This window comes from Monodon monoceros, unplaced genomic scaffold (genome assembly GCF_005190385.1).
Source record: "Monodon monoceros isolate NGI ecotype Baffin Bay Population unplaced genomic scaffold, NGI_Narwhal_1 Super_Scaffold_18, whole genome shotgun sequence".
Taxonomy (NCBI): Eukaryota; Metazoa; Chordata; class Mammalia; order Artiodactyla; family Monodontidae; genus Monodon; species Monodon monoceros.
Genome location: NW_021703774.1, coordinates 76,017,154 through 76,044,628, shown reverse-complemented (window position 1 = coordinate 76,044,628; position 27,475 = coordinate 76,017,154). Strand labels below are relative to the sequence as shown.

The 27,475-nt window shown below is 40.4% G+C and overlaps 1 protein-coding gene across 2 annotated transcripts in view; it reads right to left on the bottom strand.

The window, feature by feature from the left end:
- NOTCH2 (notch receptor 2) overlaps nt 1-27,475 on the bottom strand; it is a 206,412-nt gene that overhangs the window by 16,960 nt on the left and 161,977 nt on the right. For both annotated transcript variants that reach the window (XM_029229052.1, XM_029229051.1), the window contains exons 14-23: nt 26,473-26,618; nt 24,785-24,898; nt 14,335-14,454; nt 13,784-13,936; nt 10,864-11,092; nt 9,640-9,841; nt 7,749-7,902; nt 7,182-7,366; nt 5,463-5,595; nt 1,033-1,269 (exon numbers count right to left, since the gene is read on the bottom strand). In XM_029229052.1, the coding sequence (XP_029084885.1) occupies nt 1,033-1,269; nt 5,463-5,595; nt 7,182-7,366; nt 7,749-7,902; nt 9,640-9,841; nt 10,864-11,092; nt 13,784-13,936; nt 14,335-14,454; nt 24,785-24,898; nt 26,473-26,618 (1,673 nt within the window). The remainder of the gene's footprint in view (nt 1-1,032; nt 1,270-5,462; nt 5,596-7,181; nt 7,367-7,748; nt 7,903-9,639; nt 9,842-10,863; nt 11,093-13,783; nt 13,937-14,334; nt 14,455-24,784; nt 24,899-26,472; nt 26,619-27,475) is intronic.

Sequence of the window (27,475 nt, the reverse complement as noted above, 5' to 3'; positions counted from 1 at the left end):
GGTAGCACATCTTCAAAATTGGAAGGAAGAACGTCTGGATATAATAGGCTCAGAATGTAGCAGAGTCCAACTTGCCCAACTATCAGTAAGTAGACTACTGCAGACTCTCATCTGACTCCCAAGGAATACTTCTACAGCATAAGATTCGGATGGACCCCAGAAGTGCAAAGCAGATTTCTGAGTATCTGATGATATTGCCATATTTAGACATAAACAACTATTTTAGCTCCCCAAAGTCACCAAGCTGCCCTCCTCCAGAAATAATTAGCAAGTGTCTATGATACAGTCCCTATTCTGAGGCAGGACTTGGTCATCTTTATAATCTGTGATGAACACAGCCAAGTCTTAAGACGGCAGGTCATACTTGTGACTTCTGAAGTTTTCCTTTTCAAACCCTCATCGACCAATTTTGGTTAAACACACTCCAATTTGGATCTACTCCCTTTAAGTGTCCTAGAAGACCCTAAGCCTCTCTGGATTCCCACAGAGGTGGAAAGGTCACAGTGGCAGCGACTACCCAGTAACTCAAGTCACTACATGCCAAAGGAGGCAGGGTGATGAAACCAGAGTTAGATGTAAGGTTCCTGAAAACAAGATGTTATTTTGCTCAGATGAAGAGTTCTGGAGATGGATGGCGGGGATGGTAGTGTAACAGTGTGAATGTCCTAAACACCACTGAACTGTATACTTAAAAATGGTAAAGATGGTAAACTTTAAGTTATGTGTATTTTACCTCAATTTAAAAATGTTATTTTGCTCAACTACTCCCAACATTCTATTTCTGTTTTTTTTTATATTTGTGCTACAATATGATATAATGAATGTATAACAAAAGAGATAGCATCTCTCAGGAATAGCAAACATCGATGGAGCAGACCTAAGAAAAAATTGGGCCCTTGAATTAAGCTGGTCTAGTTTTTCACATATGAGAAAAGCTTCACTCGGGTCTGGGATGTGTCATACAGGGCCCAATTTCCTCACTAAAATCCCCCTCCGAGGCAGAGTGGCTGGGGAGGCTGGAAAGTCGCTCACCGGTAAAGGCACTGCGGCAGACACACAGGTAGTCATTGGTAAGCTGTATGCAGTCTAGGCTGCCCTCAGAGCTGCAGGGGTTGGAGAGGCACTCGTTGATGTCTCCCTCACATCGCTCTCCAGCAAAGCCAGGCAAGCAGCGACAACTGTAGCCCCCAATCCTATCCACACACTGACCACCATTAAGGCAGTGGGGACCCCTGGCACAGTCATCAATGTTCTCTTCACAAAGCAGGCCTGGACGAAAGAGAGGAGAGAGAGAAAATCATGACAATCCTTGGAACGCTGCTTTCCAGCAAGGGAGAACCACCCTTGTTGGCACTTTCACAATTAGTCAGGTTACATTCCTCAGTCTGCGGTGGGAACTTTTAGGTCAGGCAGGGCAAAACACACTCTTGATCAAGGGCAGCTGCCATCCTCTTGGTCAGCAGTAAGGAAAGAATGTGCTCAGGGCTTCACACATACCCTCTCACACAACTGAAAGAAGCAACTCACTAGGTAGTAGCTAGCATTATTTTCATTAATTTATTCATTTTGATTCAAAATATAAAAACAGTTAAAAAATAGCAATAAATAAATAAATAGATTACAAGTAAGAATTGGAAGTAAATTTTGAGTGACATAATTGACTTCTCCTGTAAAATAGTATAAGTGCACTAATGTCTTATATTGAAAAAACAGAGGGGAAGTATCCTGTTGAGAGCTCAAAGGTTATTCCATTTAAAACAGAACTCATTCAATGTGCTGTAATTGTAAATGAGCCATCAAGCATGAGTATCTGTAAATATTTTTGAGAGAGAAACAAAAGAAACCAATGACTATTCTAGAAATGATTTCGTGATTAATTCAAAACATTGCAAAAGAAAGGAGAGCAGTTCTGTATTCCTACCACTTGTAATAGCAAGACTATTGGGAAGAAAAGAAAAATATAAGAAAAGGCCTCATTTTCAATAGCAGTAGCAAAAGATAAAATACCTAAGAATAATCTTAACGAGAAATGTGCTACACCTAAGTGAAGACTTTCAAACAGGCCTGAAAGGCTCAAAAGGAAACTTGAATACATGGAAAGACACTGTGGTTTGGTTAGGAAGACTCCTTATCATAAAGACGCCAGCCTTCTTTACACAAATTCATAAATTTAATGTGACTCCGATAAAAATACTAACAGGAATTTTAATAGACAATCTGATTCTAAAATTATATAGAAAAACAAACTATAACCACAGCCTGGAAAACTGTGAAAAAGAAGATCCTTAATATTTAAAGCAGAGAGGCATTGATAAATTAATAGAATAAGAGAACAAAAAGGAAAGCCCAGAAAAACACCCAAATACACATGGGAATTTAGAATTTGATAAAGGTGCCATCTCAAATCACTGTATGAAAAGATCAAACATTCAGTAAATTGTGTTGGGACAAGTCAGTAGCCATATGGAAAAAGTTCTCCAGTATTCTAGTACTTGAAGAAAATATGTGAGAATTCCTTTATAATCTTAGAATGTGAACAGTGTTGCTGACTAGGATTCAAAATACAGAAACCATAAAAAAAAACCCTGATAAATTCAACCTGATTAAAAATAAAAATCTCTGCATGAAAAATTCCCATAAAGAAAATTAAGAAACAAAAAGCAATACATCGGGAATATACTTATATTTTGTTTCATAGACATCTGTTCTCTGTAAAATATTAAGGTAAACAACATAACAGGAAAAAAGGATACAGATATGAACAGAGAAACCATAGAAAAAAGAAAACCAAATGACTCTTAAATGAGAGTATGTCCATTCACATTGAGGAGAAGCCCATAGGTTTGCTCATACATTGCAATTCAGTAATATCAACCAAAATTACAAATGCACATATTCTCTAAACCAGCAAGTCCATTTCTGAAAATTTATTCTACAAATACACTTACACACATGCTAGACAATTCACGTGTCTATCATTAGGGCACTGGTTAAGTAAAATATGGTATGCCCATAAAAGGGATTTCTGCAGAATAAAAAAGATTAAGGAGGTTCTATATTTTGATATAGAAACATCTCCAATTAAGTTAAAAAAAAAGTGCAAAATACTGTGTCTAATCTATCTTCAGAGTAAGAAGTGGGTATTAAAAATATTTTTGTCCTTGGCTTCTATATACATAAAGAAACTCTGAAGGATACATTAAAAAAAAACTCAAGAAAGATACACAGAAAACTAAAGAAAAGTGCTGTTTACTTGTTTGTGAGAGAAGGAGAACTAGGTATATGGGAAAGAGATTTTTCACTGTATGCTCCTTCTACATGTGTGTGTGTGTGTGTGTGTGTGTGTGTGTGTTGGGGTGGGGGGTTGTATAAAATTGTGGACCATGTGCATACATTACCTATTAACAAACAAAATCAAAAATTGCAAAGTAAAAGCAAACCGGTATGTGCTCCCACTCTCATAGAATATTTGGTATTCTATGGACTGCTAGTAAAATGAACACAGATGCTTATCCTCCCATCAGAATAGAACCAGCAGTCATGAACAGACCTATCAAGTAAAAGAGAGGTCAACCTCAGCCTGAGGCAGAAGAACTATTACAGTTAGCTCTTGACATGGGGGACTGGAGGCAACCCAGGCCAAGATCCAAAGCTCAGGAGTATAGAAAGAAAAGCAATAGTGGTAACTCTAGCAATGAGGCTGTGGGACTTGAGAGTCCTCTGGAATGTTCACCAAGGGCCAGAGAGAAATAAATACCACTCCACATATCTAACCAAACACAACAGTATAATAACTCAATGAGTTCTAAGTATGACAAACTCAAAGAGATCCACACCTACACACATCATAAAAGACAGAGAATTTTGAAAGCATCAAGAGAGAAGAGACTCATCATGTACAGGGATCCTCAATAAGGTTAGCAGCTAATTTCTCATTAAAAAAATGGAGGTCAAATTACATGGGATGGGATGACACATTCAAAGTACCAGAAGAAAAAGACTGTTAATAATAATAGCAAAACTATCATTTCAGCCATCCTTAACAAATGGTTAGAAGAGAGAAATTTCGTTGCCTTATGAAATGATCCATTCTAGGACTGATATCTCTAATTAATAAAAAGTTAACGGTTAAAAAAAAAAAGTTAATGGTATAGAAGAGATTTTAGTGTAGATGAATATCCATGTGCTTGCCTACATTTCCCACTCTCCCTTGAAGCCAGGTTGAGACCATTTTACTACTTCTGGCCAGTATACTGTGAGCAGTAGTGATGGGTGTCACTTCCAGACTGAGGTATTGAAAGCTGCTGCATGACCCTGTAAGTCTGTCCCTCTTCCCCTGCTGTGGAGGTCTTGGAGGCCCCGTGCTGCAAGCCGCATTTCTAAAATATAAAGAGAGGTAGCCCAACACACTCAGACTTGATCTGAGTGACAAAAAAAAAAAATTGTTGTGTTAAGCCACTGAGATTTGAAGTTTAATTTGCTGCTACCAGAATCACAGCTTGTCCCATACAGTACAAGTATTCAAAGGACCAAGCTAACAGCAAGTCAAAATTAACTTCTACTTCTCTTTCAAGCACTGAGCAGAGAACTCAGTACTTTTACAGGACAAATCTTCAAATATTCAAAGGCTGTTTCTCCCTAATTTTTTCTTCCCCGTTAACCTCATTGTTCAATAACTAGCCTACTAGTGGGGTACTCTTCCATTTTAATTTAGTCAAACTCTGAACTCAAGAAGGGTAAATTACCAAAATTCACTGACACAAAGGTCTAAGACAGTATAAATATTTCTCTAACATTCTATTCTCTTTGACAATGAGAATCAATTTCCCACCATTGTGGATGGCCTCTTACTTTTTATTTTTTTCACAAGCTGCTCAGAGCAGGTACCATTATAACTACATCTCTTCTAAAAAACAATACTCTAAGCTCTTTCCAAGAGATTGTTTGGAGGCAGGGGAATGCCCCTGGCAAAATGATGGCTCCATCATCCACCATCTAGGGTTGTATCTCATTAGGTCTTACTGCCATTCTTAGTTACAGTCTTGGGCCATCAGTGTTCTCCCCTGGCCTTATGAAAATAGGCAAATGTTTTCATGTCATTCATTTCCCCACTTTATGGAGGCAAAACTTGGCAATTTTAAAAAAATACATGAGCTGGTAAATATGAATTATTTTTTCAAGAGGCCACTAGCTGTCTTCCTGTGAAGCACCAAGAAATCTTGCTAACCAGATTAACTTTGTTGCAACCTTATGTCATTTTCACATGCTGTGTTTCACGGATTTCAACAACAACCAGACAGAATTGGAGTCAGAACATCAGAGCGAGGCAAGAGATGAATGAAATGGCTTGAATTACCAGGATTCAGATAATGCTTGATTTTTAAAAACCCACTCAACACTAAAAATGCATTTATAACTTAGAGAATGCCCTGGATGGAAGACAGGTAAGGCTGATTTCATACCCCGAGTGCCTGGTGGGCAGGAGCACTTGAAATGGTTCACAAGGTCGATACAGGTGCCTCCATTCTGGCATGGCTGGTTCTGGCACTCATCCACTTCATACTCGCAATTGACACCCTGATATCCTGGGACACACTGCCAAGAGCAAGCAAAACGAACAGGAAATATTGGCCCATTGTAGGACACAGACCTTGAGAGCAAATGAGATCTGGTAAGTTACCTGTGACCCTCTTCCCCCAGCCCTTGTACGCTTCTCTGGCATCATCACACTCTCTTCTAACAACCTCGTGCAGAGTTAGCTCACATCTTACTGGCATTTATCACTTCCAGCCGAAAGTGGCAAAAAGCCACTTGAAGGGGAAGGCAAGGACTGAATATTCTGAGCGATATTTCAGATGATGCCTGTGCAAAACTTTTGTCCCTCCTGTGTGCAGGCTTCCCCTAAAATATGCATTCCTTTGTATGTGATGAGGACCCTGTGACTCACTCAAATGGTATGTGTGGATGGTAGTAAAGATATCACATGTATGGATCTCCAGGTTCAGGAAACTACATGTTTAAGTGTGAGAAACTGACTGGTATGGGGTGAGGGCCCAGAGAGGTGGGCTAGCTAGCTGGGCTAGAGGTAGGGGTTCCAGGGCTTTTAGGGCTCATCAAGAAAGAAGATACCGACCACAAAGTGGCTCTATTTGGGAAATGCTTTGAGTCCCTCACAGCATAAGATCATCCAGAGGGAGAAAGAGGGTAAGGAGAGGAGCGCAGATGAACTTGGAGGGAAGGGGGTTACAGAGATGGGGCTGACGTGTTTGGTGATATCACTCAGCAGCCAGGCCAAGGTCTGTGGATCAGAGAGCTCTGAAGGGCAGCTGTGGCTTGGTATCTTCATGTCCTGGGGCTTATCTTACCTATGGCTAGCAGTGTCTGGTGCAGGTTTGCAGAATATACAAAGCAGGCAGGCTCTAAGTGGCTAAATTCTACTTATTAATGCTATGTTTAAAACAACTGGATGTGTAAAACTTTGAGTTTGGTTCCAGTGGTTTTTGAGCTAACAGGTCTCAGCCTGCTGTGAAGAAATAAACAACTTAGGGACCAATATACAGATGCCATCTTTGGCTCATTTATGATAAGTAGACAAGCAAAGCTTTTCTCAGTGTTGCTTGGTGGTCTAAATTGGGATCAAATCCACGTCTCTGGTCTTTTGTTAAAATCTTGATCTAACCATTATCAGCCCAGACATTAAGAAGACATGACATGTCCCTTAAAAGACACACACATCCTCAAGTATACACATGTAACAGTATGACACTACACAGAACAGGCTAAGCAACATTTTCTTGAGAGAATTATTAGTTGGTTGATCAATGACTGTATACAAAGATGACATGGGTCAAAGGGACACGCCTCAAAGTGGCTTCTCCTATCTCAACTGCTATTCAGGGAAATACCAGGAGCCGCAGGGCTGGGTGGGACTGTGAAATGCACAGCAGGCGAATGTTGGCTTTCAGACCTCTGTAAAATTATCTTACCAGAGCTATTTTAACTTATTGCACAGGGGGACTGAAAAAAAACAGTGATTAGTAAACACTGTAATTGTAACTGGAAAAAAAAATCTATAAATTGTGAAAATAAGACATAAGCAGCTAAACTCAATATGTTAATGTTTGTAGGAGTTGTGCCATCTTCTGGGAGGTCTCTGACCTCTCCCTGCTCATCTTACTTACCTCACATCTGTATCCACCAATGAAGTCCCTGCAGGTGGCTCCGTGCTGGCAAGGATTGGACGAGCACTCATCCAGCTGATCCTCACAGTAGCTCCCAGTGTAGCCCAGGGGGCACTGGCAGTGATGCGAGTTGCCAGCACTGATACAGATGCCTGAGTGCTGGCACAGGCGGTCAACGGGCACCCCTGGGAAACCCAGTGGAGGAAGAAACATCATGGAAGAGCATACAACACGTCAGGTTCAGACCAACGAATCTAAGCCGGTTGACACATCAAACTTTATTATTGTCTAGTTCACAATCCTCGGTACCAGCTTTATATTAAAAATAAACAAGCCCTGAAAGTGGAATACGCCTTCCTTTCACTTCAAATACCTTTCTTTTTGGAACCTCTAGAGCTGTTCCTCTGCCCTTTCACCTTCTGTTTCAGACCCTTTCTCCAGAGTCTTCTCCATCCACTCCTGTCTTCCCTTCCCTCTCCTTCCATGATAACAATATTTGCCCTAAAACGCTGCTGGTCAGTCAATACTTTGTGGACGGACCCTTGAGTCTGAGGGGGCACAGCTCACCTCTGTGGGAGGCCGCAACCTCACAGGAGACATTGGGCACGTCACAGTAAGCACCAGCCCATCCAGACGGACACAGGCACCGGGACTGTGCTTTTTCCTGAATGCAAGTACCTTTGTTTTTACATGGAGACCGACTACAGAGGTTCACCAGGGTCTGAAACAGGGGCATACACATACATCAACATTCAGACACCAGAAACGAAAAAAAAAAGTTACACTGCATTTTAAGAAATCAAAGGAAAGCATATTAATTAATAATTTTAAAAAAAGAGCCCTCACCCAAGCCTTAAACTTAGATCCACTGTCCCCAGATAATCCAATCATTTTATACAGTCTAATTCCTTTTGGTTCTGTTATTTAAAAATTCTTACCACACAAGTTTAAGAATTTGAGGAAGCCCAATAGGTTAAGTTATCCCCTACGCCACACTTACATCTAGAAACATGGCCACCCTATGGGGCTAGAAAGAAAGAGAGAGTTAAAGCTGTCAGACAGCCCCTATGTGCTGCTCCTGAGTGAGAAATCCACGTGGGGCTTGATCAAATCTGTCTGCGGTGAATATGAGTGAAAGGATTTAAAGCCTGTTAATAAACCTAAAAACTGTCAAAGAGCTTATTTGATGGGAGAAACTCAGGCTTATGAAAAGCATGAGACAAAGACTGTGAGTGAACTAGCACCTTCTCCAAAACTCACATGTGGTGGCCTGGCCCCCGGCGAGAGGAAGGCCATACTCAACAATACAGACCTTTTGTGAAAGAAAGGGGGAAGGGCAGAGCGCTCCACGCGCACCTGTAGTCTGCACTGTGAGAACAAGCAGGAGCCCTGTGAAGAATACCCTCCTGAAGGGTAAGCTATGACAAAGCGAGAGAGAGGCATGGACATATATACACTACCAAACGTAAGGTAGATAGCTAGTGGGAAGCAGCCGCATAGCACAGGGAGATCAGCTCGGTGCTTTGTGACCACCTAGAGGGGTGGGATAGGGAGGGTGGGAGGGAGGGAGATGCAAGAGGGAAGAGATAGGGGAACATATGTATAACTGATTCACTTTGTTATAAAGCAGAAACTAACACACCATTGTAAACCAATTATATTCCAATAAAGATGTAAAAAAAAAAAAAAATACCCTCCTGATCCACAGAATCAGCGACAAGCTGTTTAACAGGCAGAGGTGCTTATAGCACCTTTGCTTATGGCAAAGCCTTATTGAAGTATACTCTGTAAGTCTAGTTAAACTTGGCCATTTATTCCTAAGTTCTTTGGACTGCTGTTATTCTATCATGTACCATTGTTTGAGAGGTAAAGCTACATAAAATTAAACACAATGCTGTTTGGTACGCAACCTTGGAAAAGTTACTTTGCCCCTCTGGGGCTCAGTTTCTTCTTCCACGAAATGAAAGGCTAGACCAGTCAGCTCTGAGGGATCCTTCCCTTATAAGAGTCTATGAAAACGTATATTATTATAAACAGTTGAATTTAAAAGACATGTGAATAGCTTGGTATTGAGACTGTTACAATATTGCAAGATACGATAATTCTCATTATCCCCTTAGATGTTGTACCTGAATTTTTAAAATCATATTTTGATTGTTCTTTATTTCCCTTTTTGTATTTCCTAAATGATATCTATGTGCTTATTTTCCACATGCATTTTCTGCAGTTCTTGGTTACCCTGTTATAACAATTTTATATTTGTTAATCCATATAATCTTGCCAGTGTCACCATTTTGGAATCTACCAGCTATTAAGAAGCTCTCCAGATGTATCTCAGGGACATCCCTAAGACCCAGAACTTTCTCTTTTGGGTGGGGCTTATTCTGCCTAGAAAAGTAATAGGTGTAATATTCAACTATTCTGAGGGAGCTGAATGAATGGGATGGAGTCTAATTACCTGACAGTTTTTCCCAGTGTAGCCCAATGGGCAGATGCAGCGGTAGGTACCCAGGCCATCAACACATACTCCTTCATTCAGGCATGGATGAGAGTTGCATTCATTGATCTCATGGAGGCAGAAGGGGCCAGTGAAGCCCACAGGGCACAAGCAAGAGAAGGAGTTAATCCCATCGATACATGTGCCACCATTGAAACAGGAGCTAAGACGCAAACAGGGAGAACAACATTAGCTATGTAATCTGGTTCCTCTGACCTGCTATTTAAAAACTAAGGTTCCTGGAATCTAAGATATTACAGAGGCAAATACTCCTGAGCACCCAAAACTCCTATATCCAGTAAACTTTACCTTTTTCCAAACTAGAATGGGCACCAGTCAGCCTGAATCTCAGCTTCCTTTGCACAGCCAAAAAGATTAGAGGAGTATTTAAAAGTCTGAGCTTATTAGAGGCTGAGGCTCCTAAAGAAAGTGAAGGTTTCCAAGTTTTACCCCGTGCTTCTGTAGCTTTCCATGTCTCAAATTTCATTTTATCCCTAAGTCAATTTAATTTATAAGGGAAGTGTTAAATAAATAGCTCTTGACTCTAGATTTCTTTATGGAAGAGAAACAGAACAAATTTGTTGATAATTAAAGAAGAAACAAACCTCCCAGAAATTACTTAAAGAGGGATGACAAATCTGCAAAGAAACAGGAATTTCTTAATTGTCAACTAAAATGAACAAGAGACCAAAAGGGTATGGAATAGAATTATAGCTCTTTCTGTTCCCTATGCAAGCAACAAATGATGATCCATCTCACTAAGTTGTTTGTTTTTTTTTTTTTTGCAGTACGTGGGCCTCTCACTGCTGTGGCCTCTCCCGTTGTGGAGCACAGGCTCCGGACACGCAGGCTCAGCGGCCATGGCTCACGGGCCCAGCCGCTCCGTGGCATGTGGGATCTTCCCGGACCGGGGCACGAACCCGTGTCCCCTGCATCAGCAGGCAGACTCTCAACCACTGCGCCACCAGGGAAGCCCTCTCACTAAGTTTTTCAACCTCTAACCTTTGAGCTTGTAACTAGATGTCTACAAGGACTCAGGAACTAGGAAATAAGAGATGATTATGGGGTGGGATCCAAGTGGATGCCTTATGCCTGTCCCTTGATCCCAGTACTGTGCTCTGTAGTTTCCTCCTGTTTCTCCCTTTGCCCCTAAGACACTGGTGCCTGAGGACACGGGCTGCTCACCTCTCAGTGCACTCGTCAATGTTGTTCTCACAGTGGACTCCATCAAATCCCGCCTGGCACTTGCAGGTGTAACTGTTGACATAGTCAGAGCAGGTCCCTCCGTTCTTACAGGGTTCACTCAGACACTCATCCATGTCTGTCTGACACCTGTCCCCAGTGAAGCCCGGAAGGCATAGGCAGGAGAAAGTATTCACTCCGTCTACACAGGAACCTCCATTCTGGCAAGGATCTAAGCCATTGCACACAAGAATTAGAACTCTGAACAGCAGCATCAAGTTAACCTTAGACTCATAAAGGTGAGTACCCTGCACTGAGTCACACAAAGAACAGAAACAATTCTGACTTTTCTTTGCATCTATTTTGCCCTGACTCCTCCATTTATGAAAATGAATGCAGTAACACTTCCCTGAGATTCTTAATAATAAGAATCTGTTTAATACCTGGAATGAACTTTCCATATACCACTAACAGTTTTGCAAACTTAATAGTCATAAAACTTGTATTTGTCCCACAAACTTGCATTTGTAAATCAAATGTATGCCCCAATACACAGAATCTCAGAAATATCAGTAAAGATTTTCAAAAGGTGTATGTGGTGGTGGAGTGGGTTGGGTAGGCTGGAATAGATATTAATCAGCCCCCTGCACTAATCTATCTTTGCTTTCTTTTCCCTCACACTCTTCCTTTCTTCCCTCATTTCATTTTTCAAATGCACACAGAACATTTACCAAGACAGACCATACACTGGGCCATATGACATGCTTTAATAAATTTAAAGTAATTCAAATCATGTGAAGAATGTTCACTGATCACAATGGAATTAAACTAGAAATCAGTAACAAAACCTACCTGGAAGGAATCAGCAACAAAAGATATTTGGAAACTAAAGAACACACTTCTAAAAAATTTTGAGTCACAGAACAAATCCAAATGGAAACCTGAAAGTATTTTGAGCTGAACGAAAAGAACATGACACATCAAAATTTGCGAAATACAGCTAAAGCAGTGTTTTGAGGGAAAATGTATAGCATTAAATGCTTATTTTAGAAGTAGTAGAATGAAACAAAATCTAAACTTCCACCTTAAGAAACTAGAAAAAGAAGGGCAAACTAAAACCAAAGTAGGCAATGAAAAGACTAAAGAGCAGAAATCAATGAAATAGGAAACAGTAAAGCAACTGAGAAAAATCATGAAACTAAAACTGGGTTCATTTAAAAGATTATAAATAAATACATACCTACATACATAAGTACACATACACATAATACATAAACAGATAGATAGATTACTAAAACCAATAATGCTCTACCAAGAGCAACCAGATGAAAAAAGAGAGAAGACATAAATAACCAATATCTGAAATAAGAGAAGGGAAATAACCCCATTTTAAAATAAACATTAAAAGTACAATAAAGGAATATCATGAAAGACTCAATGCCAACAATTCTGACAACTTAAAGTAAAACTCATCCCTTGAAAGATGCAAATCACCAAAGCTCAATGAAAAAGAAATAGATACCCTGAACACCTATTAAAGGAATTAAATTTATAATTAAAAACCTTCCCAGAAAGAAAATTCCAGGCCTAGATGTTTAGAAGAAATGATACTAATTCTACTCAGAGTCTTCCAGAAAATAGAAAGGGAACACTTCCTGATTTGTTCTATGAGGCCAGCATCACCCTCTTACCAAAACTATACAAATACAGTATAAGAAACTTAGAGAACAATATGCCCCATGAACACAGATACAAAAATCCTTAGCAAAATTTGAGTAAATAATATCCAACAATATATGAGAGAGATAACACATCATGACCAAGTAGAATTTATCCCAGAAATTTAAGGTTAGTTCAACATTTGAAAATCAATTAACATAATTCACTTACATTAAAAGACCTTAAAAAACAGTATTACCCCCTCAAGAGATACTGAAAAATCATCTGAAAGAAAAGTAACCCTCATTCATTATTAAAAGGAAGAAAATTCTCAGCCAACTGAAGGTAAATTGCAAAATTCTCACCAAATTGAGGTAAACTGAGGTAAATTCCTCAATTTGATGCTTTTCCCTTAGAATCAAGAACAAGGCAAGACCGGCTTCTCTCACCACTTCTATTCTGCATTTACTGAAGTCAGTGCAATAATGCAAGAAAAATAAATAAAATGCGTACAGATTTAGAAATAAAAGAATACAGAAAAGAAATAAAAGGTATAGCAGTTGTATTTATTCAGAAATAACATAGTGCATTATCTCTATAAAAAAATCCTAGGAATCTAAACTAAACCAGAAGCTATACTAATCTGGAATTAATGATAAGTGAGTTTAGCAAGATTACAAAACAGAATTAGTCATTAAAACCTTTAGAACTCATATTCCCTCTCTTCAAAAAAGAGTTTTCATTACATGATTCTATTTATATAAAACTGTAAAAAAATTCACACAAATCCATAGGGACAGAGATAGATCCCTGGTTGCCTGGGACAGGAAAGTGGAGAGGAGAGTTAAGTTACAAAAGAGATGAGAATACTTTCAGGGGGGTGGACATGTTCAGGATCTTGAGTACTGGTTTCAGTTGTTGTACGGCAAAACTTATTGACTGGTACATTTAAATACTGGCAGTGTGCTGTATGTTAATTATACTTCAAGAGATGTGCTTTTCTAAAAAAGCTTTCATAGCATTGTTCCCACTTCGTCAATGTACAAAAATCAGTAAGGCAATACTTAGAAGTGACTACCCTGCCTTAACTCCTAAAGCCACTGGCTTCAAAATGAAGATTTTTAAAGTACGAAGGCTAAAGACACGTGGTAAACTATTGGATGGCCCGTCTCGGCACTGAGAGGCGAGAGCCTCCGCCGAGTTCTGCTCTGCTCCCTATGCTCTCCTCTCCCTCGGGGGCTTAGGAGCAGGCTGGCATACTCACTGGCAAGGCAGTCATCGATGTCCTCCTCACAGTCCATACCACTGAAGCCTGGAGGACACTCGCACATGTAGCTGCCCTGGGTGTTATGGCAGAGACCGTGGTTCATGCAGGGCTTGGAGACACACTCGTCAATGTCAACTGTACACCGCTGACCTGGAAACATAGGGACAATGAACGGTCCAGTCTTTGGAAGTTGATTCCCACAGAAATTTATGTGGGGCCTGAGCTTCAGCTGGGGTAGGTGGGGCTACTCCAAGGATATTCCGGTTGGTCTCCTGCTTTTGGAAGTCCCTTAAGGCTTCTGTGCCCCTAGCAGTTGATGCTACAATCCCCTGTAGAACATCATGGTTTCAGACTCTGGTGGGAGTCCTCTAGCCCCAGAGACATACAAAATGGAAAGGCTTTCTAAAACATTCCAGTTAGCAGCTTCTATACATGGCCTCCATTCTTAACAAAAAAGGGCAAGCCTCAAAAGACCAGGTCCTCCGTGTCATCAGATAACCTGACCACTTTGTTTAAGGCTCTTGGTTTCCCCATTCCCATGTTGTTACCTTGCCAGCCAGGAGCACACAGGCAGGTGTAACTCTCAAAATTTGGTGCCTCTTTGCAAACACCAGCATTCTCACAAGGGTTTGGGGAACAGGGAGCTAATACAGTCTGACAGTTCTTTCCTGTAAATCAAATGACAGAGTTCATTATAGAGAAAAATTCCAAGGAAACTGAAACTCTCCCCCACCCCACCAAATTCTATACTAAAGGATGATCTCTGAATTCAGGTCTAACGTAATGGATAAGAGCTTTGGAATCTGAGAGACCTATGGACTTTTGTGTCTTGGCTCTGATGTGATTACTAACAGTGTGATCTCAGGCAAGTTATCTTCTCTGAGCTTCCACATAAATAAGATGGGAATTAGGATGGTATATAACTCATAGAGGCTTTTTGTGGATTAAATGATAAAATGCTTACAAAGTCCTTATTAGCATAGGGCCCAGTACCTAGAGTAAGTACTCAACAACTGTTGGGCTGCTGTCATCTTCATATTATTATCACGAGGGGTTACATGGATTTGGAATCCTGCATCAATCAGGGGTGACAGTTTCTGCATCTTCATAGCTAAGATTCAGCTACTCAGATGCTTAGCCACACAGATCTACCTTCACGTGAGCGGGGAAGAAGTAACACAGCCGCCTACTCCTCAAAACCTCTGCCGGCCTGTTCCAGAAGGCAATGGGGTTGATGAGAAGGCCACCAGAGGTGGAAAACAGTGAAGTAATTCTGAATGCCTAGTAACATCTCTCCTTATATCAACATCAACAACATGACATTGATGGTTGCCCATCAACATTTCCTATCTTAGTATACTGAATATAAGACTCCAGAAAAAAATTGAAAGAATGCTTTTATTAAAGGGGAGATAGGCTTTTTCCAAGACGGCAGAGAGTAGGAGGACGTGGAGTTGCCCTCTCCCCACAAATGCACTGGGAATACATCTACAAGTGGAACAATTCTCCCAGAGCACCTGTTGAACACTAGCAGAGGACCTTGGACACCTAAAAGGACAAGAAAGATCCCCACATAACCAAGTAGCATGAAAGAAAGAAGAAGGGAAAAGGAAGAGGAGAGGAAGCAGGATGGGACCTGTACCCCTGGCAGGGAGATGAAGGTGAGGAGAGGTTGCCACATCTGGGGAAGCTTCCTCACCAGCAGGGAGATCAGCTGGGACAGAAGGGGAGACTTGGAGACTCAGAGGAGAGCCCGGCAACTGGTCTGTGGCAGGCAGGACACAGTGAGACCTATGCAGATGGTCCGTGCCACAGCCCTGTGCAACCCAGCCTGAGACGGGTGCCTGCAGGTGCACACGGGGGCTGGGTGCCAGAACGTGGGGTTTGGAGAGCAGACCTGGGGAGGGGACTGCTGTTGGCTGTGAGGAGACAGCCTAAAGGGACGGGAGTGAGGAGCTCTGCAACCAGGAATGCTTGTGGAGGAAGCCCAGACTGCCACAGAAGTGAAGCGCCATGTGCAAAGGGCAGGGTCGCCATTGTGCAGCTTCTCTCCTCATGAGGCGGCCCCTGCCTCCACGGGCACGAGGGCGGGCTCCGGCTGGAGGCGGTTTGTGCACCCCCTTCCATCGCTTCCTCTGCCCCCCACCCCAGCCTGGACAGCACGCTGGCCCCCGTCGCCACCTGGCCTCCTTCCAGCCTGACGAGCTCGTGTGCTCTGGCCACCTCTGGAGCAGACTCCGGTGAGAGGAACACACACAGAGGTGGGGCTGAAACCACAGCTGAGCCCCAGGGCCCGTGTGACTAAGGAAGAAGACCTTAAACCTCTCCTCACAGCTACACGAACCCAGAGTTACACCTCCTCTGATGGCTTCCTAAATTCAGCGCCTGCGAGACATCCCAAAGGACAAGTGCTCTTGCAGCTGGGATGGGTCTGGCTTTAGCAGCTGTAGGCTTTGTGGGCACATACACAGAGGCTGGGCCAGGTCAGAATCTGAGCTGCCACCACAGTTCCCACAGCGGGTCCAGGTTCATTACTACTGCAGTCCCGGGACCTGACTTCAGTGGATCTGCGCCAGTGGCCTGGTGAAAACAATGCCTGAGAGTCACCAGGGCCAACTGCCAGCCTACCCACAGTTACAGTGGGACCAAGAGCAGTGCCAACAACAGTGTACTTTGTGAGCCTGCACAATGGGCAAAAGGGGACACAATAGAGCACATTCACGGGTGAACAGCTCCAAAGGAGGAAAACTCAGTGACTCCTCTCCCAGTGGGAGCACTCCAATCCCACCTTCCTTGCACTGCAGATCAGAAACACAGTTAAGAAACAGATCTAGGGGCCTCTACTCCAACAACTAGGGATCAGGCCCTGCCCCTGACAGGACGGTGACAACCACAGAGCAAAAAGGAGGCCCTGCTCAATATCCAGGACCAGGCTCTGGTCACCACAACACCAATCAAACTCCTTATCAAGGGGATAATGGTACAAGCCTCTGGACCAACCTCACCCACCAGGGGGCAGACACAAGAAGCAAGAGGAACTACAATCCTGCAGCCTGTGGAAAGGAGAACATAAACACAGTAAGAGTGACAAAATAAGAAGTAAAAGAAATATATTGCAGATGAAGGAGCGAGATAGAAACCTATAAGAACAACTAAATGAAGAGGAGATAGGCAATCTACCTGAGAAAGAATTCAGAGTAATAATAGTAAAGATGATCCAAGATCTCAGAAAAAGAATGGAGGCACGGCTCGAGAAGATATAGGAAATGTTTAACAAAGACCTAGAAGAACTAAAAAACAAACAAACAGAGATGAACAATACAGTAACTGAAATTAAAAATACACTAGAAGGAATCAATGGCAGAATAACTGAGGCAGAAGAACAGATAAGTGACCTGGAAGACAGAATGGTAGAAATCTCTGTGGTGGAACAGAATAAAGAAAAAATAATGAAAAGAAATGCAGACAGTCTCAGAAACCTCTGGGATAACATCAAATGCACCAACATTCAAATTATAGGAGTCCCAGAAAAAAAAGAGAAAGGACCTGAGAAAATATTTGAAGAGATTACAGTCAAAAACTTCCCTAACATGGGAAAGGAAATAGTCACCCAAGTCCAGGAAGTACAGAGAGTCCCATACAGGATAAACCCAAGGAGGAACATGCCCAGACACACAATAATCAAACTAACAAAAATTAAATACAAAGAAAAAATATTAAAAGCAACAAGGGAAAAGCAAGAAATAACATACAAGGGAATCCCCCATAAGGTTATCAGCTGATTTTTCAGCAGAAGCTCTGCAGGCCAGAAGGGAGTGGCATGATATATTTTAAGTGATGAAAGGAAAAAACCTACAACCAAGAATACTCTACCCAGCAAAGCTCTCATTCAGAGTTGATGGAGAAATCAAAAGCTTTACAGAGAAGTAAAAGCTTTACAGAGAAGCAAAAGCTAAGAGAATTCAGCACCACCAAACCAGCCTTACAACAAATGCTAAAGGAACTTCTCTAGGCGGGAAACACAAGAGAAAAGAACAAAAGAGGAACGGAAGAAAACAGGATCTACAAAAACAAACCCAAAACAATTAAGAAAATGCCAATAGGCACACACGTATCAATACTTACCTTAAATATAAATGGATTAAACGTTTCAACCAAAAGACACAGACTGGCCAAATGGATACAAAAATAAGATCCATATATATGCTGCCTACAAGAGACCCACTTCAGACCTAGGTACACATACAGACTGAAAGTGAGGGGATGGAGAAAGATATTCCATGCAAATGGAAATCAAAAGAAGGCTGGAGTAGCAATACTCATATCAGACAAAATAGACTTTAAAATAAAGACTGTTACAAGAGACAAGGAAGGACACTACATAATGATCAAGGGATCAGTGCAAGAAAAAGATACAACAATTGTAAATATATATGCACCCAACATAGGAGCACCTCAATATACAAGGCAAATGCTAACAATCATAAAAGAGGAAATTGACAGTTAACACAGTAATAGTGGGGGACTTTAACACCTCACTTACACCAATGGACAGATCATCCAGACAGAAAATTAATAAGAAAACATAAGCTTTAAATGACACATTAGACTTAGATAGACTTAACTGACGCTTATAGCACATTCCATCCGAAAGCAGCAGAATACACTTTCTTCTCAAGTGCACGTGGAACATTCTCCAGGATAGATCACATCTTGGGTCACAAATCAAGCCTCGGTAAATTTAAGAAAGCTGAAATCATATCAAGCATTTTTTTGACCACTACATTATGAGATTAGAAATCAATTACAGGAAAAAAACCTGTAAAAAACACAAACACATGGAGGCTAAACAATATGTTACTAAATAACCAAGAGATCACTGAAGAAATCAAAGAGAAAATCAAAAAATACCTAGAGACCACAAAAACACGATCATCTAAAACCTATGGGATGCAGCAAAAGCAGTTCTAAGAGGGAATTTTATAGCAATACAATCCTACCTCAGGAAACAAGAAAAGTCTCAAATAAACAATCTAATACACCTAAAGCAACTAGAGAAAGAAGAACAAACAAAACCCAAAGTTAGTAGAAGGAAAGAAACCATATAGATCAGAGCAGAAATAAATGAAATAGAGACAAAGAAAACAATAGCAAAGATCAATGAAACTAAAAGCTCGTTCTTTGAGAAGATAAACAAAATTGATAAACCTTTAGCCAGACTCCTCTAGAAAAAGAGGGAGAGGACTTAAATCAATAAAATTGAAATGAAAAAGAAGTTACAATGAACACCACAGAGATACAAAGGATCATAAGAGACTACTACAAGCAGCTGTATGCCAATAAAACGGACAACCTGGAAGAAGTGGACAAATTCTTAGAAAGGTACAATCTCCCAAAACTGAACCAGGAAGAAATAGAGAATATGAACAGACCAATCACAAGTACTGAAATCGAAACTGGGATTAAAATTCTTCCAACAAATGGAAGTCCAGGACCAGATGGCTTCACAGGCAAATTCTATCAAACATTTAGAGAAGAGTTAACACCTGCCCTTCCGAAACTCTTCCAAAAAATTGCAGAGGGTGGAACACTCCCAAGCACATTCTACGAGGCCACCATCCCCCTGATAACAAACACAGGCAAAGATATCACAAAAAAAGAAAATTACAGGCCAATATCACTGATGAACATAGATGTAAAAATCCTCAACAAAATACTAGCAAACCAAATTAAAAAACACATTAAAAGGCTCATACACCATGATCAAGTGGATATATTCCAGGGATGCAAGAATTTTTCAGGATCCGCAAATCAATCAATGTGATACACCACATCAACAAATTGAAGAATAAAAACCATATGATCATCTCAATAGATACATAAAAAGCTTTTGACAAAATTCAACACCCATGTATGATAAAAACTCTCCAGAAAGTGGGCACACAGTGAACCCACCTCAACATAATAAAAGCTATATATGACAAGCCCACAGAAAACATCATTTCAATGGTGAAAAACTGAAAGCATTTCCTCTAAGATCAGGAACAAGAAAAGGACGTCAACTCTCACCACTATTATTCAACACGGTTTTGGAAGTCCTAGCCATGGCAATCAGAGAAGAAAAAGAAATTAAAGGAATCCAAATTGGAAAAGAAGAAGTAAAACTGTCACTGTTTGCAGATGACATGATACTATACGGAGAAAACCCTAAAAACGCTACTGAAAAACTACTAGAGCTCATCAGTGGATTTGGTAAAGTTGCAGGACACAAAATTAATACACAGAAATCTCTTGCATTTTTATACACTAACAACGAAAGATCAGAAAGAGAAATCGAGGAAACAGTCTCATTTACCATCACATCGAAAAGAATAAAATACCTAGGAATAAACCTACCTAAGGAGGCAAAAGACCTGTACTCAGAAAACTATAAGACACTGAGGAAAGAAATCAAAGATGACACAAACAGATGGAGAGGTGATACCATGTTCTTGGATTGGAAGAATCAATATTGTGAAAATGACTATACTACCCAAAACAATCTACAAATTCAATGAAATACTATCAAATTACCAATGGCATTTTTCACAGAATTAGAACAAAAGTTTACAATTTGTATGGAAACACAAGAGACCCTAAAAAGCCAAAGAAATCTTGAAAAAGAAAAACAGAGCTGGAGGAATCAGGCTCCCTGACTTCAGACTATACTACAAAGCTACAGTAATCAAGACAGTATGGTACTGGCACAAAAACAGAAATATAGATCAATAGAACAGGATAGAAAGCCCAGAGACAAACCCACGCACCTATGGTCACCTAATCTATGGCAAAGGTGGCAAGAATATACAACGGAGAAAAAGACAGTCTCTGCAATAAGTGGTACTGGGAAAACTGGACAGCTACATGTAAATGAGTGAAATCAGAACACTCTCTAATACCATACACAAAAATAAACTCTAAATGGGTTAAAGACCTAAGTGTAAGGCTGGATACTATAAAACTCTTAGAGGAAAACATGGGCAAAATGCTCTTTGACATAAATCACAGCAAGATCTTTTTCAATCAACCTCCTAGAGTAATGGAAATAAAAACAAAAATAAACGAATGGGACCTAATGAAACTTAAAAGCTTTTGCACAGCAAAAGAAACCATAAACAAGATAAAAAAAACAACCCTCAGAATGGGAGAGAATATTTGCAAATGAAGCAACTGACAAGGGATTAACCTCCAAAATATACAAATAGCTCATGCAGCTCAATTAAAAGAAAACCAAAAACAATCCAATCAAAAAATGGGCTGAAGATCTAAATAGACATTTCTCCAAAGAAGACATACAGATGGCTAAAAAAGCACGTGAAAAGATGCACAACATCACTAATTATTAGAGAAATGCAAGTCAAAACTACAATGAGATATCACCTCACACCCGTCAGAAGGGCCATCATCAAAAACTCGACAAACAATAAATGCTAGAGGGGGTGTGGAGAAAATGGAACCCTCCTACACTGTTGGTGGGAATGTAAATTGATACAACCACTATGGAGAACAGTATGTAGGTTCCTTAAAAAACTAAAAATAGAACTACCATATGACCCAGCAATCCCACTCCTGGGCATATATCTGGAGAAAACCATAATTCGAAAAGATACATGCACCCTAATGTTCACTGCAGCACTATTTACAATAGCCAGGACATGGAAGCAACCTAAATGTCCATCAACAGAGGAATGGATGAAGAAGATGTGGTACATACATACAATGGAATACTACTCAGCCATAAAAAGAATGAAATAATGCCATTTGCAGCAACATGGATGGACCTAGAGATTGCCATACTGAGTGAGGTAAGTCAGGCAAAGACAAATATCATATGATATCACTTATCTGTGGAATCTAAAAAAAGGGGCCAAATGAACTTATTTACAAAACAGAAATAGAGCCACAGATGTAGAAAACAAACTTATGGTTACCAGGGTGTAAGTCGGGGGGATAAATTGGAAGATTGGGATTGACATATACACACTAATATATACAAAATAGATAACTAATAAGGACCTACCATATAGCACAGGGAACTCTACTCAATACTCTGTAATGGCCTATATGGGAAAAGAATCTAAAAAAGAGTGGATATACGTATATGTATAACTGATTTACTTTGCTGTACACCTGAAACTAACACAACATTGTAAATCGACTATACGCCAATAAACTTTTTTAAAAAAGGGAGATAAAGTTGTTTTTAAAGTCAAGTTACAACACATACCTGTCAGAATGACTATCGTCAAAAAGCCTACAAATAAAAAATGTTGGTGAAGATGTGGGGAAAAGGAAACCCTTGTACACTGTTGGTGGTAAGGTAAATTGGTACAGCCACTATTGAAAACCATATGGAGGTTCCTCAAAAAACTAAAAACAGAACTACCATATGATCCAGCAATTGCACTCCTGGGTATATATCTGAAGAAAATAAATACACTAATTCAAAAAGATACATGCACCTCAATGTTCAAAGCAGCCTTATTTATAATAGCCAAGATATGGAAGCAACCTAGGTATCCATCAATAGATGAATGGATAAAGAAGATGTGATATGTGATACACACACACACACACACACACACACACACACACACACAGAGGAATATTACTCAGCCATAAAAAAGAATTAAATTCTACCATTTGCAAAAACATGGATGGATTTAGAAGATATTATGCTTAGTGAAATGAGTCAGACAGAGAAAGACAAATACTGTATGTTATCACTTATATGTGGAATCTAAAAAACAAGACAAACAAATGAATATAACAAAATCGAAACAGACTCACAGATATAGAGAACAAACTAATGGTTACTAGTGGGGAGAGGGAAGGGGAGTAGGGCAAGATAGGGATAGGGGATTAAGAGATACATACTACTACGTATAAAATAGATAAGCTACATATATATAAGGTACAGCACAAGGAATATAGCCATTACTTTGCAGTAACTTTAAATGGAGTATAATCTTTAAATATACTGAATCACTATAGTGTACACCTGAAATGAATATAATGTAAATCAATTATACTTCAACAAAATAAAGTCAAATTACAACTAACTCAATTTAAAATTTTATCCTAAAATTTTGTATTCAGAAAGAAAACAATATTACCACAAATTTTCATCAATATCCCTAACAAGTTTTTAATGTGTCTGGTCAGAATAATGGCTCACAAGGAAAGGCAACGTTTCCTAGTTCCCTTCATGCTGGCCAAATTCAACGACACTTAAAACACTTAGTGACACTCAGCACTGAAATTTTAATCTGCATAGATTTCCAGTCTCATATAATTTCTCAAAATTCACAAGCAGTAAATTCTTTTAATAAGATCCTAATATGCAGAAAAACCAACAGCCAGCATTTAGTCAAATATTCTTATAGTATCTGAATAGCAAGAAGACAAATATTTTCAAGATGACCTGTGCACCTTAGTCATATTCAGGTAAGTCTCTAATGTGCCTGAGCATAGTGACACCTGCTTATATCTCCCTACAGCCATCAATTCTCAGTCTTTATGGTTGTAAGTGAGATCATCTGCTCAGTACCAACAAATGTGATCAGCACTATCACTGTGAAATGGTGTTATTTAGACTGTCTGTCTGTGGGCTTCCCTGGTGGCACAGCGGTTGAGAGTCCGCCTGCTGATGCAGGGGACACGGGTTCGTGCCCTGGTCCGCGAAGATCCCACATACCGTGGAGCAGCTGGGCCCATGAGCCATGGCCGCTGAGCTTGCGTGTCCGGAGCCTGTGCTCCGCAACGGGAGAGGCCACAACACTGAGAGGCCCGCGTACCGCAAAAAAAAAAAAAAAAAAAATAGACTGTCTGTCTGGGGATAGCTAGGGATCTCCGATAACTGATTTTATCAGTCAGGCTGGCTAAATGCACTTTCCCTGCATGAATGTTTCTTCTAAAGAGGTGGCAAAGATAACAATGTAGTATCAAGTCTTTCAGGTAACAGAGGCATGCTTCTGGCCACTCTGCCACTCCAAACAGCCTAGAGTCACTAGCAACAGCTATAATGAACAGCCTAAGACTCCAGGGGAGTAAGAACTCAGCCATGCTCCTGCCTGCATGCTAGGCACTGGAGAAACATGCAAAGTCATTGTTCATGTTTCTGTTTTGTTCCCCACAGATGAAGAAAATGGCTGACGAAGAGGTAAACGAGCCACACAAATACAACCAATCACAAGATGGCAGTAATGAGGCAGGAGACTACAAAGAAACGTCCAAGCACACTCCTATAATACCACCCGAAACAAAGAACACCTGATGTGCAATGAATTCACACCCATGTCTTGTGTGTGTGTGATCGCCATCCCAGGGGTAGTACCTCTCTGAATAAGATGCAGTGGCAATGAACGTGAGGAGAAGAATGACAAGAGGACAAGCTTTGGATTCAGAGAGACTTAGGGACAAATCCTAGATCTACCACTTACCTATGTGACCTTCAGCAAGTAACCTCTCTTTGCCTCAGCTTCCACATGTATAAAATGGTGATAGGAACTTCTACATACTTTGTAGAATTATTGTGAGCACTAGATCAAATAATCCCAAGTATGTAAAGTGTCCGGCACATAGTAAATGACCAATAAGTGGTAGTTGTTGTGTTAGCAAAACTCAGACTAAGAGCACAGGCTACAGAGACTCTGGGTCCATTCAAATAATGACTAAACCATCAGCTATGTGTCAATTCCAGCCATATATAATTTAAAAAATTTTTCAAACCCTAAAAAATAAAGGCAGCAAATGAGTTTCCCCACCACTTGCATCTAGAGAGGCCACAGTGTTTTCTCAGAGCTGAAGACCCAGTCAGTGAGGGCAGGAGGGGTGACAAGGGAGTGATTCCTCAGAGCGGCATCAATGCCCCACAGATCCCATCTCTGAGACTCAGAGGTTTGGAATGACAAGGCGAGACCAAGCAACCCTTCTGGTCCTTGCACTTGCAGGACTCACCTGTGTATGGCAGTACACAGTGGCAGGTATAACCACTTATATCATCAAAGCAGGTTCCTTGGTTCAGACATGGATTCGAAGCACATTCATCAATATTCACCAGACAGTTATAGCCTGTAGACAGAAAAGGGGAAAACCCAAAGACAGTGAAACTTCGTTAGCCTCCTCATTATCTCATTTACTAAGCAATCCTCTCAGTGGTAAACGTTAAACCCCTCAGAAACTGCATTAACTTCTTCAGGCCACTGGAACACCTGTTCATTCATTTCAGTGTCAAGTCCCTGACATAGTCAGTAAAAAGTGCTTAATCCATCAAAAAACGAATGGAAGAACAGTATATTCTAATAGCTTGAAAGTCTAATGCACCTCCAAACATAAGTAATTTCTCCATTATGGACCATGAAGTTCATTAGGATGAAGACCTACTGCTATATCTAAATAGAAGCTCTTTCTATACAGAGTATCTGGTCAGGGCTTCAAAACAGCCTGTAAGTTATCAAGGGATAAAATATTTGAATACTTAATCAAAGCCTGTGATTTATGCCCACTCTTTCAAATGCACAGTCTCTACCATCGATGTGGTAGGGCTTCCAGAAGTCACAAAGCTGTTTCCCCTGATCCAAGACACGAAATCTACTCCCACTATGAAAAAGAGAAGAGTAAGGAAGCATCCACGGGGACAGGACTGTACTAAATGCCACACGCCTTTGTCCCGTCAGTAGGGCCTGACACAGAGCCTTAAAACTGAGGAACTACAGCACTGTACGAAAGAAAATGATGGTCTAGGAGTACAGAGGTCTGGGTTCAAACTGTACTCCACTACTCAACAGCCGAACAACGCTGGACTTTACATTTTGATTTTTATTTTGTTGATCAGCAAGTCTCAATGAGACAAAGGAATAAAAGTGTTTTTAAATCTGTAAGTTTCTTTCCAGATGTAATATATCTGAAGGTCAGAAAATTACTGACTAAAATATGGTCTCAGAAAATGTTCAAGTAACCCAAGTGACACTGAAACATACTGATGTATTACAGTAGCCTGGCACAGTTTTAAGTGGTGAAATCAGTGACTATATGGAGAGCGAAGTACAAATGTGAATGATTTACCCACAGGTTTCTCTCTCTTGAGTATCTAAGAAAAAAAGCAATGGGAGAAATACAACAGAGACAACTCAAAACGTGATTTTACACAATACCCACTATTACGCATTTTTTTTCCAGAAGGCCACAGGTGACTATGTATCGTCTAAGAATATCTTAATGTGTAAGAGAATTTGTTGGAAAGGTTTTAAATACATGGATTCTTCCATGATATTATTGCTACAATTACAGTAAAACAAAATTTTCATTCTACTACCAATATCGCTTTCGAATTAACACAGAATCAAGCCTACACTGGAGCTTATAATTAGAGCACCTGTCCGAAGTTGTATAAGTGGAGTTCTAGTGGCTCACCTTAAATGGTACTGTTTCAATAACTCACCTCTCTGCTAGTCTGAAAATAGAATCCATGTATAAATCTATTTATGTTTTTATTCCCCAACTGCCCTATAAATATTAAGTACTCAAATTATATTTGCTATATGAATGAGAAGGAAAAAAGGGAAAGGAAGAAGTGAGTCAAGCCATATGCACCAACAGAAAGGCAGAGAGAGAAGGGAGATAAAAATATGCACTTTTGCTTTCACCTTTAAAGCCCTTCTTGCAAGTGCACCTGTATCCATTCACCAGATTGTCACAAGTTCCTCCGTTCTGGCATGGATTAGAAAGACATTCATTTCTGTCCACTTCACAGTTGATGCCAACCCAGCCTGCATCACAGAGGCACTTGTATCTGAAAGAAGACAAGAGTTATTTACTGTTGCGGGATGAATGTACAATTGAGTCATAGTTGAAATACACCATTCTGAAAAACTGAAGGACCAAGGAACTCTTGGGTAAGCTAATCTCATTTCTGATCCTCTATGGACCTATACTTGGGTCACCATGTGAATCATGTGGGCCCATCTGGAGTATTCAGTAAACACACCTTCCTGGCCCACAAAGATGCTAGAGAAACTAAGCGAGTATAGTGAGTTTTCATATGTAAACAGTGGTTGGTACAACAAATCAGGACAATCTGAAAGACACGTTAACACAGATAAATCTGCAGTTTCTTTTCTTCTATATAAACTAAAAGTAACGCAAGCCTTAGGATCACTTGTTTCTGGTGTAAAACAGACACCCAGGAAGTAGTGTAGTTATCAGAGACACTAAGCCACTCTGAAGAGCTCCTGGGATGTCTGACTTCTGAGACATGCTTTGCTCTGACCTGAATCCCTGCCCCCAGAAAGCACTGAGCAGGAAAAGGAACAAAAATGAAGGTATTTGAAGTATATGCACATTGTTCACAAGCTGAACATCATTAGCACTTAGAATGTGGTATCAGGAGATAATAGCCTCCTAGTCTGGAGATCCTTTAAAAAAAAGTAGATGGGTTGGGATTCTTTGCAGGCTGCTATACTCTGAAACAGGAATACTGAGTTAATTCATCTTGGAAATAACTTGATTTCCTATTTAGATCTTAATACACTCTTTGTTCTTTCACCTGTCGTAAGCATGGCAAATGGTTAATGCCCAGAGTCCTGTCCTCTGGCAAGCACAGCAAGAGTACACGACTATCTCATGGAACTTAACATCACACTCTGTGAT